We start from the raw sequence: 15,509 nt of genomic DNA on the forward strand, positions 1-15,509 counted from the left end.
CTCTATAATATTGTATAAACAAATAACCCTACCACAATCAAGTAATGTCTTTATTTCAAGCTGTAAGAGTTTTACTACACTTTTATCCAATGTTTTATTAGTTATTACAATTTGTTATTTATTCTAGATTCCTGCGAAGGTTTGAATGTATTGTGGCTGAAAGAAAAAGGCTACATCAAGAATGGAACTGTGATTACAGGAAGTATTGATAGTTGTAAGCAAGCATGTCTGAACACATCAGGTGTAGGAAAAGATTTGTGCTTATCCTTTGACTATAATTCAACCAATCAACAATGTAGTCTCAACAGTGTGGACGATGACCTTTACCCAGATGAAAAGACTTATAATTACATGTGGCTTTGTGAAAACAGTAATACCTTTTTTTTAACATCTTAGCAAATAGTTTGCAAATTAAAAAAAATAATTACATTATATTGTATTGTATTAGTCAACTTACATATGTTAGAAAAAATCTAGCCTATACTGTATTATCTACAGGTTGATAGTGATTTGTCTGCTAATGCTCCATTTGATTTAGCGAAAATACCAATCTGATTTGTAAATTGTACTTTAAAACATCTCAAATTTAGCTATGTTAAACCAACTTAATGTTTTTCATTTTTCACCATAAGTCTTGCTTGTATAATAGGCTTATACCTTGATTGTAAAACATACAATTTACAACTGAATGAAATAATATTAGCAGAGTAATAAAAACATTAACACAAAAATGTTAGGTACTACATTTTATAAGAGCATTTATAAGTGTTAAACTTCTTCTTTCTATCTGGCAAAAAAAATATATATTTTGTTTCACTAATGTATTTCAGGACCTTGCTCAACCAAAAATATAACTTGGCTGTCAAAACCTGGATTTACTATCATTGATTCTTCTGGAATCACTAAAAACACATCAAGTATAGTTGAATGTCGTAACTGGTGTTTGAAGGAAACAAACTTCCTTTGTAGGTCTATCCAGTTAATAAGTGATGCTAATCAGTGTACTCTTTCCCCGTTGACTTCTGCTACAGCTAAAGAAAAGTTGGTTAGATGGCCAGGATTTGTATTTCAAGAATGGTCTTGTGGTGATGGTTAGTAGTCTAGAAATTTGAATTAAAACAAACTTTGAATTAACAGTTTTAATAGTTATAGTTTTAATAGTTATATTGATTAATTTATCACAAATTATTAGGCCCTATGTTTAATTTGGTTTATTTAAGATTTTTAGGATTAATGATGTAATTATAGTACTATCTTAATTGATTGATCACAAATTATTATGTTTTCTATGCCTTATATGACCATTTCTAGAACTAATGATCTTCTACAAAAATTTTTGCTTTATATTATATAAATCATTATTAAACTAAGATAGCAAATGTAGTTCAATATTAATTTTATTCCTTTCATCGCTTTTTTAAAGGTAATTTTGTGTTACCTGTGGCTAATCCAAATGTGAGTATAAGTAAAAATCCCAGTTCTGCTGATGATAACTCATATACACTCAGCTGTAGTTTTGACATTTTTGAGACTAATGACACTCAAATTGCTGAGGTGGAGTTTTTAATAGAAGATGAAGTCATGGAGCATTTGAAACTTGAAACAGTACAAAACAAATCAAGATATTCTGTTTTTATGAACAATAGCAAACTGGTCAATCTACCTTATGGCACCAAGGTAAAAACTACTGACTTTTTTCTGTTTTTGTACAATCTACAGCACAGATTTGAAAAAAGCTATAAACATTTTTTTTCTAATTTCTTATTTTATTGTTACAGCTATCCTGTGGTATTGATTTATGCATCAAGAGCAGTTGTGAAAGAACCAAAGGTGGATTCAGAAGAAGTCAGATGTTAACACTAGAAATAAAGGTGACATTTTAAGCAAACTTAATACATAGAATGTAAAATTAAACTTAACATTAATGATTTCTCACCGTATAATTATAAAATTTTGAACATTTTATGTTCATAAGCTCTTAAGAGTAATTTCAGATATCTAATAGATACATGGAAACTTTATGAGGCAAAAAGTGTGCATTATTACTACGGTTGCACTGGACAGTAGGCCTATTTCTCGTTATCCAGATTTGTCCAGATAGTAAAATAACATATCTCGCCAAAGATGGATACTATCCCACATGACTAGTAAATAGTTCTTGTTATGAACATTTTGTGAAACTTGTAAACAACATACCTATGTTAATTTATTGTTGTACACTCTATAACTGAATGATGAGTTAAAATGTATTAACTCATACCATAGACTAAATTGTGTAACCAAAATATTGTAATGGGTGCCTGTGGGTTGGTTGATGTAGAATATATATATATATATATATTAGGGGTGCACCGGATAGTCCCTCCGGCTCCGGCTTCTGCCGAATATCCGGCATTTTTTACTATCCAATGCTATTCGGCTCCGGTCGGATATCACTACCGGATAGTAAACCGGATAGTAAAAAGTACATAATTTAATATGCATAAAGTGGACCTAGTTCCATTACTGTATGTTATAGAATGTATTAATGTTTATATGAAAACAAAATAATGTGCTTAAAAATAGAGCCATTATGAATATGCACCAAACATCGTTTATTATAAAGACAATGGTAATAACTTAATATAAATTGAGATGAAACTTTACATCATAAATGCGCTTTACATACAGAGCAGCAATGGCTGGCACTTTTTTCAATTTGTCTTGACCTTTGAGTAAGTTAGTTAACATGTTAAAATGCTACATTCCTTGACTACGTCATGCTGACCAGACGTCTGTCTAGCTGTGCGGGTATCTCTCCAGAGGTAGAGATGAACAACTCCCACCCCCTTATATTTGTTTAGTCCATCACATTGAGTTTTTTATGGGTGGGTAACCACAAGTTAAATACGATGGACGTAGGTTTAATATCAGCGTATTGACACTCTCTAGTGGTCACACCTTTCGAGGGAACTGAGTTTGTTTACTTAGTAGTTAATCTTTATTAGGGGGGGGGGGGGGCTGGACTACAAGAGCCACACCTCTAAGGTAACCAGGTATATTTCTAGATGAACAACTCCCTCCCCCTTTTATTTGTTTAGCCCATCACATTGAGTTCATTGATTGACAGGTGACCCCAAGTCAGATACGATGAACGTAAGCACTCTCTAGAGGTCACACGAGGGAACTAGGTTTGTTATTGGGGGTGGGGGGTTGGACTAGACTTTACATTATAAATTCGTATTACATACGTAGCAGCGATGTCTGGCACATTTTAAAAGCTTGTCTTGACCTTTGAGTGGTCTTGTAAACACGTAATATTCCTTAACTACGTCACCATGATAATCTGTCTAGATGTGCGAGTATATCTCCAGAGGTAGAGATGAGCACCCCCACCTCCTTTTGTTTGTTTAGTCCATAACATGTAGTTCACGGATAGGCAGCTGACCACATTAAGCCAGATGTCAACGTGTTGACACTGTCTAGAGGTCACATCTTATGAGGGAACTGAGTTTGTTTACTTGGAGTAGAATTTTTATTAGGGGCGGGACAACAAGCCAAATCTCTATAAGGTTAATCTGGTATGAGTTTGTTTATTATGAGATAGGTTGTCAATCAAGGGTCTGGACCACAAACCAAATTGTTAAGATATATTGACACTGTCTAGAGGTCACTAGATGATGACACTAAGTTTGTTTACTAGAAGAGAAATATAAATTAGAGCGCTGAACTACAGGACACACTCCTACAAGTATTTTGTTACACAAGTCACGGGTATAAAAGTGGCTTGCAAGGGCATTTAGTAAATTAAATAATAATAATAATGGCTGATAAAAAGTCATCACTTATATAGCGTTACTTTAATGTCAAAACAATGGACAACTCTAAAGCAGTTTGCAATGCTTGTAAAATAGTAATGTCACGTGGTAAACCAGGCAAACCTAAAGACTTCTCAACCACCACTATGATTAGTCATCTACGCTCGAAACACCCAGACTTATTCAACGAAATGACTGCATTGAAATCAGCATCAAGTAATATCACTGCCTCTGCCAGTACGTCTACGAGCTCCAGTGATTCGTCAAGCCTCACACACAAGCAGCAACCAGGGATTAAAGAGGTCTTAGACAAAGCTAAATTGTGGGATATTAATAGTGATAATGCTAAACGCATTCACTTGGCCATAGCAAAAATGATTGCAACTGACATGGAACCTTACCAAGTAGTTGAGAAGCCTGGATTTATTGGACTTTTACAAGTACTGGAGAAAATGACTATCGTACGAAACTTATACCAGACAATGCTGAAAAACTTATTTTTCTAAAACATAACTCATCTTTAATATAACAAACAATTAATGAATTCATTTGAAACCTAGTTCTTGTCATACAGATTCATTTTCTTTTTGCTGTGCTTCAATGCTTTAACTTTTAAAGGATGTGTATATTATTATTATATTAAATTAGCATTATGTATTCTTTTGTAAATAAATAAATAAATATTACTGTTGAATTACTTTTTCTAACGTGTTAACTTTAAATCTTACTCTTGTGTTATGCGTGTCTTGATTGAATCACAATATTCTTAATAATAATTTAAGAGTGTTAAGTAACTCCTCGTTATTACTGTAATTACTTAAGATATTTACTAAGCCATTATCTGTATTAGATACAAACCAGAAGCGGTTGTGGCCTTTAAAACACGAGCCTAATGACAAGTTGATGGTGTCAAATACATGAACACAAACATCTACCCACTATACAACTTAGATTGTACTTAAGAAAGATTTACGCTATAAAACCAAGAGTGAACTTTACCTTTGAAAGATTTACATTAGTTACATATAAGTTTATATATTCTGCATGAGTTATCCCACATTCTACTTTACAAAACATACGCACACACCATCTCATGTTACAAAGATTAGTTTATGATAAGCATATCTGTAAAAAAAATTTGCTGTTCATTTTAATTTATCAATCAGTGATAGAGTTTAAAGTAAGAAAGTAAATAACAAAATAATATGAATATAGGTATGTTATATAGAAGATTTGCAAAAACTTCAGTAAAACGAGCTGTTTGAGTCATGTAGGTATCCGGCTCCGGCTTCGGCCGAATATCTAATTTTACTATCCGGTTATATCCGGCTCCGGCCGGATATCAAAAAGTACTATCCGGTGCACCCCTAATATATATATATATATATATATATATATATATATATATATATATATATATATAATACACAAATGGTAAATCTCATGCAATGAAGAAATATCTATTATACAATCTTAAGAGGCTTTTTTTTTTAAAAGTATTATTTTGCTTTTAGTTAAGAATTTAAGTGAGCCTATTTCCTAAAAATGTTCTGTTTTATTATCATATATAGTAAATTAGAACAGTATTAGTTGAAAAAAAAGTGTATCAAGGTGTCTATAGGCTGAAGTAAAAAATATATCTTTGTGAATATATATAAACATTACAGATTGTATTTATAAGAGTACTTTAATTTACATACTTAAATATTCTTTAGCTGTTATTCTTTAAAAAGTTGTATTTTTTTAAAAATTGTTAAAACACTTCATTGAAGGTGATGAGTGCCCCAAGTCTTGTAGTGGTAGAAGGAAAACAAGGAGAAGTCATCCAGATCAAGAGCTCTTTTCCACCAGCTTTCATGTGCAACACAGCCAACTCCACTTCTGATTGCTCCATAGTGATTAAAGCTGCTGTAGATGAGAACAATGGTGATCTTTTATGCCCTGTGTCTGGATCTATCTCACAACTTATGTTTTCAGTGGGCACTGACCAGTCTAACAATTCAGTGCCATGTGGTGTTGAGATTAACTCTAAGAATTGGGAGAAAATGGTAGTAATTACAGTTGTGGCTAAAATAGATAATGTTCAAGATGGAAATCAAACTAGACAGGTGAATATTACAGGAATAGTAAAGGCCAAGAACAATCAAAACCTATGGATTAGTGCTCTACAAAAGCTTACAGTGAGTATAGAGTTTATAGAATAATGAATTTTTTTATGACAAATACTGAATAAACATGTTTCAGAAAAAATATTCAAAAGTGCTACTCATTCAGCATAGCTTTTTAGTGTATAAGAAATGTACTTCAAACTATAGCTTCATTCAAATGTTCAGTGCTATAAATAATACACATGCCATAGACAATCTTTTAGAAAACCTGTAAATCAAGTCATTTAACTTTGAGAATATTAATGATTTATGATTCTATTAAATTTGTGTGTGTGTGTGTGAAGTAACTACTATCAATGTTTCTTTAATTAAGATAACAGCAGTGAATCAAGACACTGGAGCTGTGTGTATTTCAATGAATGATCCTTACATAGTCACATTTGATGGTCGATATTATGAGATGTTTTATGAAGGGGAATACGTCATATATGCCCATACAGAGCTTCCATATGAGGTACATCATCTTTTATTTTTAAGTCCTTTTTTTTTATAAAGCAATGAAACTTAGAGTTGAAAAAAAAAATTGTTACATTTGAAATGTTCATTTATTTTATTCTTTCTCAACACTAGGTTCGCAGTTTCTATCGACGTTGCAATAAAAAAATATTAGGATCTTGTACTTGTGCAGTAGCTGTGAAATCAGTGGATGATGTCATTGTGATTGATCGCTGCGGAGCATCTTCAACAGCAATCACCAAGCAGCCTATCAACATTAAGCTGTATCAAAAAGGAGACCTAACACTTGGTACAAGTGTAAGGCGCATTGGAGGTGGTTTTAAATATGAGGTATTGTTTTTTTATTCTTAATACATACACTTTCACAGAAATTTTAGATTTGGTTTGTTTTGGTTATTATTCATCATTACTAAAAACAAGATAAAATAAACTAAGTTTACCTTTTTTTTTATAAAGATTTCCATTCCAACTGGAACTGTGATAGAAGTAGATGTGCAGCCTGAACATTTGAATGTACTTATAATACCTTCAGCTTATGATTTTAACAGAACCAAGGGTAAGAGTCTACCATGTGATATATCTAAAAAATATACGTGTAGTCTCATTGTTATTAAATAATGACATATTCTTATATTATATTATAATATATATATATATTATATACATATTATTATAACTATACAATGCCTAATTACAGCTTATTCTGGTGTTTTTCTTTTAATTTGGAAAAGTTGAGCTCAATATTTGAACTATCCAAATAAATAAATTAAGTAAAAGTTAAAAAAATATATTTTTAGACTTACATGACTTGATCATCTTGAAAAATGTATTTTAGGTCTGTGTGGAGCCTACAATGGAGATAAAGATGTACAGCTGTTAAAATCGGATAATACTTTGTTTATACAAACTGGAAATCGACCTGATCCATTCTCTATTTCTTGGAGGTAATCTTTTTTTTAATACATTTTAATAAAGTCTTTAATATTTTCTCATTTTAAATTATATCTAAGCAAATTGTGAGTAAAAAATTTATTGATCTAAATATTTTTCAGGGTTAAGCCAACTGAAAGTATATATTCAGGTTACTGTGGAAGTAATCTAACTACAACAATTTCAAATACATTATGCCAATGTAAAGCCAGTAGTTCATGCAATCAAAATGGTGATATCTACATATGTGATAAGAGTAATGATCCTTACAGTTATTACAAAGGTAACATTTAACTATCAAAACATGAGTGCTTGGACTCTATTTTATATAGTATAAGACAAAATCAATGTACTAAGGTTTTAATTCAATATTAGTAGTGTTGTTTTGAGATAGTGGTTATAGCCTTTAATTAGACTATTTATACATACTTTTCTTTTGCCTAAAAAAATTAATCACATCACTTTATAGTAAATGTACAATAGCAAAATATGGTAGGATGACCAAAAGAATGACAACATATAATATGATGCTAACTAGCTACCATGTGTGTAGGTGAAGACATCACAATGAAACTACAGAAGAGAGCTCTACCTCCATTATGTAATAGGGCTATTGTCTTTGAGTACAGTGCATCTCAAAATGCTGGGGTAAGCAAGTGTTGCTATTTAAGAGTAAAAAAGAAGTACTGGACATATCTTTACTCTAGCCTTTAACTATATATATTTGAATATTTATGACTAAAATGTCATTGTCTTTTGTTTTCATGCATACATTATTATTTTTTAATGATACAAATACAGAATTTAACTTTGGTAAGATTTTATAACATATATTTTATTTTAATAGATAGACTTTTATTTATAGTTTTTTTTAATGCATGTGGGAAACTGAATTATTTTATACAATTACTTCTAAAATTATTATATTTAAAAAACCTTCTTTTAAAAGTAGCTATACATTTACTTATATATTTAATTACATTAAAGACTGCAGTTGATTCATGTCCATTTTGGATTTTTTATATTTTATTATTAAAAAAAGAACATTCAATACAGTACTAATTCCTGTATTTTATATATATATATAATATGGTATACCTAACCAAGTAAGTAGTATTTGCATGAAATAACCAATTTTTACTTGAGGGAAATACCTACTATTGATAATACTCATTTTAGATAATAAATATTTATAAGCACTTGGTCTAACATAGACAAATAGACTTTCCAATTTTTTAAATTTTTTACTATTTTTTTCAAGAAGAAACAAAAAAAATAATTGTATAAATATTTTATGCTTATTAATTTTTTTATGAAATGTTTTTAACATTGTTTTTTTTTAAAGATTTATTTATTGTAGTGGCAATTTAGTTTAATAATTATAAATATAAATAGTATTTGATAACATCAACAATATATAAAATGCTTTATGTTGTCTTGACAGCATTTTGCTTTGACTTGGCATTTATAATTTGGTAAAAGATGTGTTTGACCTTTCAGACTGCTACCTGGCCTACACCTTCCAACTACACTGAATCCTTTGCCAAAAGTTACTGTGCTGAAATGATCAATAGGACTGGTAGTGTACAGTGTAGTAACCTTCTAGCACAGCGTTATGAAATCTCTGTGTCAGCCTGTGTCAAAGATATTCAGGTAGATCTAGCTTTCAACATTTTAATACATAGAAACCAAGAATATTCAGCGTGGATGCTTTAATTTTGTTTAAATGAATACAGTCACATGACACTTGTGTTTACTCGTAGTCTCTATGACAGAATCTTTTTGATGAAAGTTATATTCTCATTAGGAAATCATTTTATTGCCTGATATGTTTTTTCTTATTACTGTGATACTTTATTAAATGTAGCCCAACATATTAATACATACATTTCAAATTGATTTTTGATGATCTTTTTTTCTAATCAGCTGTCTGATGATTTATTTTGGGCAAAATCCAGCCTATCAGTTTTTACATCTCTGTGCCGCTTGGAATACTTGTCTAATATAAAACTTTGGCAGAACAGTACAACAATCAATCAGGATGTCATTAACAGCTTCTGTTTTAATTCTTGTTCAAATAATGGAAATTGTTCTTCAGGTAAAGTGAACTATGAATATTTCATTATATCCAAACTAGTGGAACTAATTGAGTCTTGTATAACTTTTAAGTAAACATGGATCAACAGTATTGAAATGTCATTTTTGTAATCCTCAGGCTCTTGCAAGTGCTCTCCTGGGTTTGGTTTAGCTGACTGCTCTTTGAATATCACCATCAGCCCAGTAATTACATCCCTGGCAAACAATGGTCTTTGTGATATTACAACAAGCAGATGTGATGCCATACAACTTTTTGGTGCAACCTTTGCTTACTCGGATACTCTGATTTGTAAACTACAACAAATTGAGGCAAGAAATTCCTTATTTAACCTTAATGCAAAAAAAAAAAAATTAAATAAAGAAATTGAAATATTTATTATAAATTTATTTTTAATGTAGAAATTAATTTTAAATAAAAGTGTTGTTGTTTTTTTTAAAAATAATTCTGTCCTTGTATTTTTTTCAGCTTCTTGACAACACAACAGTGACTAAAAGCACACCTATTTACCAGCAAGCTGATTACTTTTCCTTCAATGACATAACATGTGTTCCTCCTGTGGCTAGTAGCTATCAAGTGCAAGTCTCAAACAACAATCAGTCATTCAGTGATGTCTTCATCTTCACTATATACCACCCTCAATGCCATAGGTGCAGTGCTTCTGGAGTCTGCAGGCTGCTTGTGAGTTCTTGTAGTACTTCAGTTTTAGTTCACATTCACTCTATCCAGAAGAAATGAAGAAATTAATTGTAAACAAAATAAATGAGAAATGGACGAGCTCCAAATCACAAGAAAGGTGACGCTTACTATAAGCTATCCCGACAAACCAACGTCTAATCTAATTCGACTCAGGACCGGACACAACAGAATGCGACAACACATGCACCGGAAGCTCAAAATTGGAACCAGTGAAATCTGCCCATGTGAAGTATCACCAGAGAATGCAGACGTCCTCCAAAACTGCTCTCTTTACCAAGAGGCCCGTATAAGACATTGGCCCCAAATCACCCCAATAGAAAGAAAACTATATGGAGAGCTCCCTGATTTGGAAACCACTGCGCAGTTCATCTCATGTATTGGTCTAGTCATATGAACACTCCAACATAACAATGAGAACGATGAAGAAGAAAGAAGTTCACATTCTTTACATGTAAACTAGTGTGATGGATGTGATGTTTCACATAAACAATATGATACATTTGTTTATGATTTACTTTAATGCAGACTCATTGAGTGATTTAATAGTTAATTCACAATTAACTTTGTAAGTTAGTAAAATGTACCTTTTACTAGACTGTGTTACTTTCTTGCTTTACTGTTATAACTGAAAGTCTGGTTATACTTGTTTTTGTAAAATACATTTGAATATCCCAAGCACTGTTCAGATTTATGTTTGATTGTTTTTTTAACATTGTCAATTTTCAGGAAGAAACATGCTTTATTGACAATAATTGCTATGCCTATGGAGCTGAAAATCCAGTTAACAATTCTCTTGTCTGTGACAATTTTCAAAGCATTAACTCATGGAGTCACAAAGAAGGTTGTTCATTTTATTGTTGTTGTTGTTTGAAACAAAGATACAATGGCTGAGCATTATTGTAATGTCTGAATTTATATCTTCAAAAATATTTAACGGTTTTCTGTATTATTTCAAGTATATATATATTTAGAGGGAAAGAGAAAAATATAAAATCATTATGAGGGACAATCTGTAATTCCAAAGATTTCTAGATTTGTTTTCATTTTTTGATGTTTACAGTTGCTTTATTTTTTGTTACAGACTACCCATATGTAAAAGGCAAACCTCAGCTCTCCACAAGATATAATGAAAGCACAAATGAGTTTCTATTCCAATGTGAATTCTTTGAACATGCAAGAGACAATGTTTACTATTTTATTGAATGGCAGCATAACAATCAGACAGAGGTCAAGAGGAATGTGTCGGAGATCGGACTTAATTCAACAGTTGTCACTCTGACATCTATTTCCATCTCTCACTTTGGATTCATGTCAAATGTAAGTTGGCCAGATATAAGTAATGGGATGCCAAAAATATTCTTTATTCATTGTCTAACTAAATGTAAGAAAACAAAATATTTAATTCAAGCCAAAGCATTATTTGTTCAACTAGTTTTGTAAGTTTACTAGCTCCATTGTTCTGGACAGCAAGAAGATATTGTATTAAATTTTATTGCTTCTGAAAGGCAGCTGAGTTGTGTGATGAGGTTGTTTCTGATGCATTTTCCCCTTGATCAGCTAACCAGCTTAATTGTATCTAAATGGGAGATGGTATTATCTGGCCAAAAGTAAATGATGCTGACCATCTCAGCTTTCTTCTTTAGTGCTATAGAAAACAACAAATAAAGCTGTTTATTTTTTTAAAAAAATTCGTTTTCAATTTGTTATGATTAATAAGTAAACATTTCTGTGTATTGCAGGTTTCTTGTATTCTTACTGCTTGTTTCAAAGACAACTGTAGCCGTACACTAAGTCCACAGAAAATCAGTAATTTATTTTCAGTGGAAATAAAGGTATGTGTTTGTAAATTAAAATAAACATTTTTGTGTACCGTAGTTACAACTATTACTAACAAATGACAGTTTCTACTTTCTCTTTATATGAATGTATGCATTTACAGACAGTCTTATAATGACCTAAGTATTAACATAACTATTAAAAAATTGTGTTATAATTAAAGATTGTACCACAAGAAGTGTTTGTAATAGAAGGATCAGGAACTGCTTACATTCAAGTGTCATCAAATGTTCCACCAAATCTACTTTGTCAAGGAGAAGATTCCAGTCTTTGCTCTGTCTATGCTTCTCTTACTTACATCAAATCATCAAATGAGTTACTTTGTCCAAGCAGTGAGACTACTTTCATTCAGCAGTTAAGCTTCCCATACGATGTTAGGAATAAAGGTGAGATCTAGTTGAAAATAGCATATTTCACTTAACAAATCTATAGAGTAAGATGTTTTCTATAGATGGGTAAAATGCTCTGTAATTCTAAGCTATACAGATATTTTCCAAACTCTGCTTCATTTATTTTTGTAGGAGACAAATTCTGTAGTATACAATATTTGAAATGGCCTGGTACTTTGAACATACCAGTTGTTGCCACTGTGGACTCCTTTGTAGATGGGGATGTCAAAAGATCAGTTGAAGTGTCTATTAGGATGGAGTACAATTCTACATTAGAAAGTAAAATATCCATTGGCAGGCAAGAGGTATTTATGGTCATAAACGTTAACAATTGTAGCATAACATTTAAGTGTTAAGAGTAACTTTTTTTTTTTTTTTTAACTATCAATGTAAGGATAAACTGTTTGTTTTATATTCATATAGGTAAAAATTATTGACAGAGACCAGCCTACATTGTGTGGCTCAGTCAATGACCCTCATATTACAACCTTTGACAAAATGTAGGTTCAGTTTGGCTTCATTGCAATATATACATTTGTGTTAATGTTTCTGCTCCATTTGATATCTATATATATTAAACAATTGCTTTCTGTTTCAGGACATATGATGTTTTCAAAGAAGGAGAGTTCACCCTTTACAAGCATGCAACACTTCCCTATGAAGTAAGCAAGTAGTAAATATACGTAGGCCTACAGATTAGATTTAAGGCTAACTGATTAACTAACTGATCTCTTTAATTACTACAAAAAAGTGATGGTAAAAAATATGTTCTTTTTATTTTGAATTTAAATAAAATTAAGCATATTTTTTGTGTTGTACAATATCCTTTTTTTTTTTTAGGTTCATGGATTCTACCGTAGATGCAATGAACGAGCAGCTTGTAACTGTGCAGTGACGGTGAAATCTGGCAATGATGTCATCCTCATAGATAAGTGTGGCCCTAAAATGTCTCCACCTTTAATAGCATTGGACATCAAAGTCTTCAGAAATGGAGATTTGACACCAAACACAAGAATAATTCAACAACTGGAAGGCAGAAAATACACAGTATAGTAACACATTGACTTCTAATAAATACAATGACAGTTACAACAAAGAACATTTTGATTGCTGTTTTTCTTACTATGTAAAAACTTTGTCTTATTCTGATTAAAAATCTTTCAGATTCTATTACCCACTGGAATGCAAGTTAAGGTTATAGCTGGTAACAAATTTTTGAATGTATGGCTGCAGGCTTCAGCTTTAGACTTCAACAACTCCTTAGGTAAAAAACACAATTGTCATTACAACTTTGTTTCAATTCTGTGAGTTGTAATACAAAAAAAAATGTTTTTAAACTTAATTGTCATGAAATGGGCATTAAAGGTTTTTTAATTTTTGCCAGCCAATTGTTATTTGATTTATAAAAATAGAGATTTTTTTTAATTTATTTATTTCTCATTTAGTAGGTTATCATTCACTTACTTTTAGGTCTTTGTGGTAATGCCAATGGAGATGCAGCTGATGATTTCCTTTTGTCCACTGGGGAAATGCTGTCTGTAAATTCAAGGGACACAAACAAATTCTCATTATCATGGAGGTTTGAAGAATATTTTATTTATTAAGAATAATTTATTTTATGTCAGATACTTGTCTCATATGTTATACTTGCGTAATTTGCTTTTGATGACAGAGTCAATCCAGCATCATCTCACTATCGTGGTGTTTGTGAAACAGACAACAGCACCTTTTTGGATCAGAACCTTTACTGTTTCTGTTCATCCCAGAGTAATGAAACATGTTCAAGGGACTTCAACGTTCTGAGGTGTCCACTAGCTCAGGATGGTGCTAAAAGTATCCAAGGAGGTATGTATTCAAATCAGATTGTAATTTTTTTCTTAGTACTCTTTTTTTTTTTCTGTACACTCTATGTATGTGAACATTTTATAAATCAATAAATACAATGATTGATTTCAAAATTTAGGTTCATGTTCAATTTGTTTTCCTTCTATTTAGGAGTGGATGTAACAGCAAACTACACCAATGGCACTCTTGCCTTGTCTTCTTGTAATGTTGAGGAGTTTGAGTATGATGCCAACTATACGTCTCCAGTAAGATTTTGTGCTACTGAACAAATATGATAATTACTATTGATAGTGTGGTGGCTGAGTGGTAGAGCACTAGGCTTCTAAACTAAATGGACTCAGGTTCAAATGTAGATAAAGATTATGTTTTTAAATTTTGAGATTTTAGAACACCCCTGAGTCTACCTAACTCTGATGGGTACCTGACATTAGTTGGTCAAAGTAAAGGCTGTTTGTTCTTGTGCTGGCAACATAACACCCTTGTTAACTATCAGCCAAATAAACAGATGACCTTTACATCATCTGACCTATAGATCACAAGGTCTCAAATGGTTGCTTTTTACTTTGACTTTTTGCTCTTGATAGTATTAATATGTTTAACCCTTTCAATCCTCAGTTCCCTGCCCTTAATTTCCTATTCCCATTGGCTCCTAAGGAAAAATTACACTTAGAACACATGCAAACTACTGAATCTAGATGATTGTCGAGTCAATCTCCATTTCACTATCACTGTAATCATGTAATCATTTTCTAGATCTTCTTTGTTTCTTAGAATCATTGAAAATATGGTTCACTGCATCATGCAAAGTTAATTTTTTTGCATTATGATTACCTGAATCAATAGAGTGTTTTTTCATTTTGTAAACCAATTCACCAATTACAAAAAATACAAAACTCATGCCACTATTACTGTCATTTACCATAAGTCGAATAGTCGTACATGATGTGTTTTTTTTAAATGCAGACCAATAAATCAGGCTGGTGAGTTCAAAAGGTTAAGTAGCATTTTTTTAAAACCAATCTCTATTATAATCCATCACATGTTCAAGTTCAAGTATAACCCTAACTACAAATGAACTCTCTACTTTTCTATCACTTGTCTCTCAGATCTTTAGTTGGACAAATGCAACTGAGTGGACTGAGGAGAAGGCAGCAAACTTTTGCATTAATTACCTGACAAGTTCACAGATTGGACAGAAATGTTGTAATATCTCCTCTGATATTTTTAACAAAGTTGTTGAATCATGTGTCACTGACATCAAGGTTTGTCATTGTTTTAACTACTAGTCTTTTAA

At 31.6% G+C, this 15,509-nt stretch overlaps 1 protein-coding gene and 1 long non-coding RNA gene across 3 annotated transcripts in view; one reads left to right on the forward strand and one right to left on the reverse strand.

The window, feature by feature from the left end:
- LOC106060763 (uncharacterized) overlaps positions 1-15,509 on the forward strand; it is a 169,730-nt gene that overhangs the window by 61,860 nt on the left and 92,361 nt on the right. For both annotated transcript variants that reach the window (XM_056031638.1, XM_056031643.1), the window contains exons 39-66: positions 128-370; positions 831-1,091; positions 1,424-1,677; positions 1,779-1,871; positions 5,570-5,977; positions 6,279-6,419; positions 6,536-6,751; positions 6,878-6,977; positions 7,257-7,365; positions 7,474-7,634; positions 7,905-7,999; positions 8,852-9,004; positions 9,278-9,449; positions 9,567-9,757; positions 9,915-10,127; positions 10,872-10,986; positions 11,227-11,462; positions 11,885-11,977; positions 12,145-12,367; positions 12,503-12,675; positions 12,794-12,870; positions 12,969-13,032; positions 13,211-13,417; positions 13,535-13,634; positions 13,841-13,949; positions 14,043-14,215; positions 14,366-14,460; positions 15,322-15,477. In XM_056031638.1, coding sequence (XP_055887613.1) covers positions 128-370; positions 831-1,091; positions 1,424-1,677; positions 1,779-1,871; positions 5,570-5,977; positions 6,279-6,419; positions 6,536-6,751; positions 6,878-6,977; positions 7,257-7,365; positions 7,474-7,634; positions 7,905-7,999; positions 8,852-9,004; positions 9,278-9,449; positions 9,567-9,757; positions 9,915-10,127; positions 10,872-10,986; positions 11,227-11,462; positions 11,885-11,977; positions 12,145-12,367; positions 12,503-12,675; positions 12,794-12,870; positions 12,969-13,032; positions 13,211-13,417; positions 13,535-13,634; positions 13,841-13,949; positions 14,043-14,215; positions 14,366-14,460; positions 15,322-15,477 — 4,631 coding nt within the window. The remainder of the gene's footprint in view (positions 1-127; positions 371-830; positions 1,092-1,423; positions 1,678-1,778; positions 1,872-5,569; positions 5,978-6,278; positions 6,420-6,535; positions 6,752-6,877; positions 6,978-7,256; positions 7,366-7,473; positions 7,635-7,904; positions 8,000-8,851; positions 9,005-9,277; positions 9,450-9,566; positions 9,758-9,914; positions 10,128-10,871; positions 10,987-11,226; positions 11,463-11,884; positions 11,978-12,144; positions 12,368-12,502; positions 12,676-12,793; positions 12,871-12,968; positions 13,033-13,210; positions 13,418-13,534; positions 13,635-13,840; positions 13,950-14,042; positions 14,216-14,365; positions 14,461-15,321; positions 15,478-15,509) is intronic.
- Positions 5,576-7,284, reverse strand: LOC129926624 (uncharacterized). Its single transcript, XR_008778331.1, has 3 exons — positions 7,225-7,284; positions 6,862-7,001; positions 5,576-5,705 (listed from the first exon to the last, which is right to left on the reverse strand). It is a non-coding gene; the product is annotated as an uncharacterized LOC129926624 (long non-coding RNA).

Source organism: Biomphalaria glabrata, chromosome 1 (assembly GCF_947242115.1).
Source record: "Biomphalaria glabrata chromosome 1, xgBioGlab47.1, whole genome shotgun sequence".
In the NCBI taxonomy this organism is placed as follows: domain Eukaryota; kingdom Metazoa; phylum Mollusca; class Gastropoda; family Planorbidae; genus Biomphalaria; species Biomphalaria glabrata.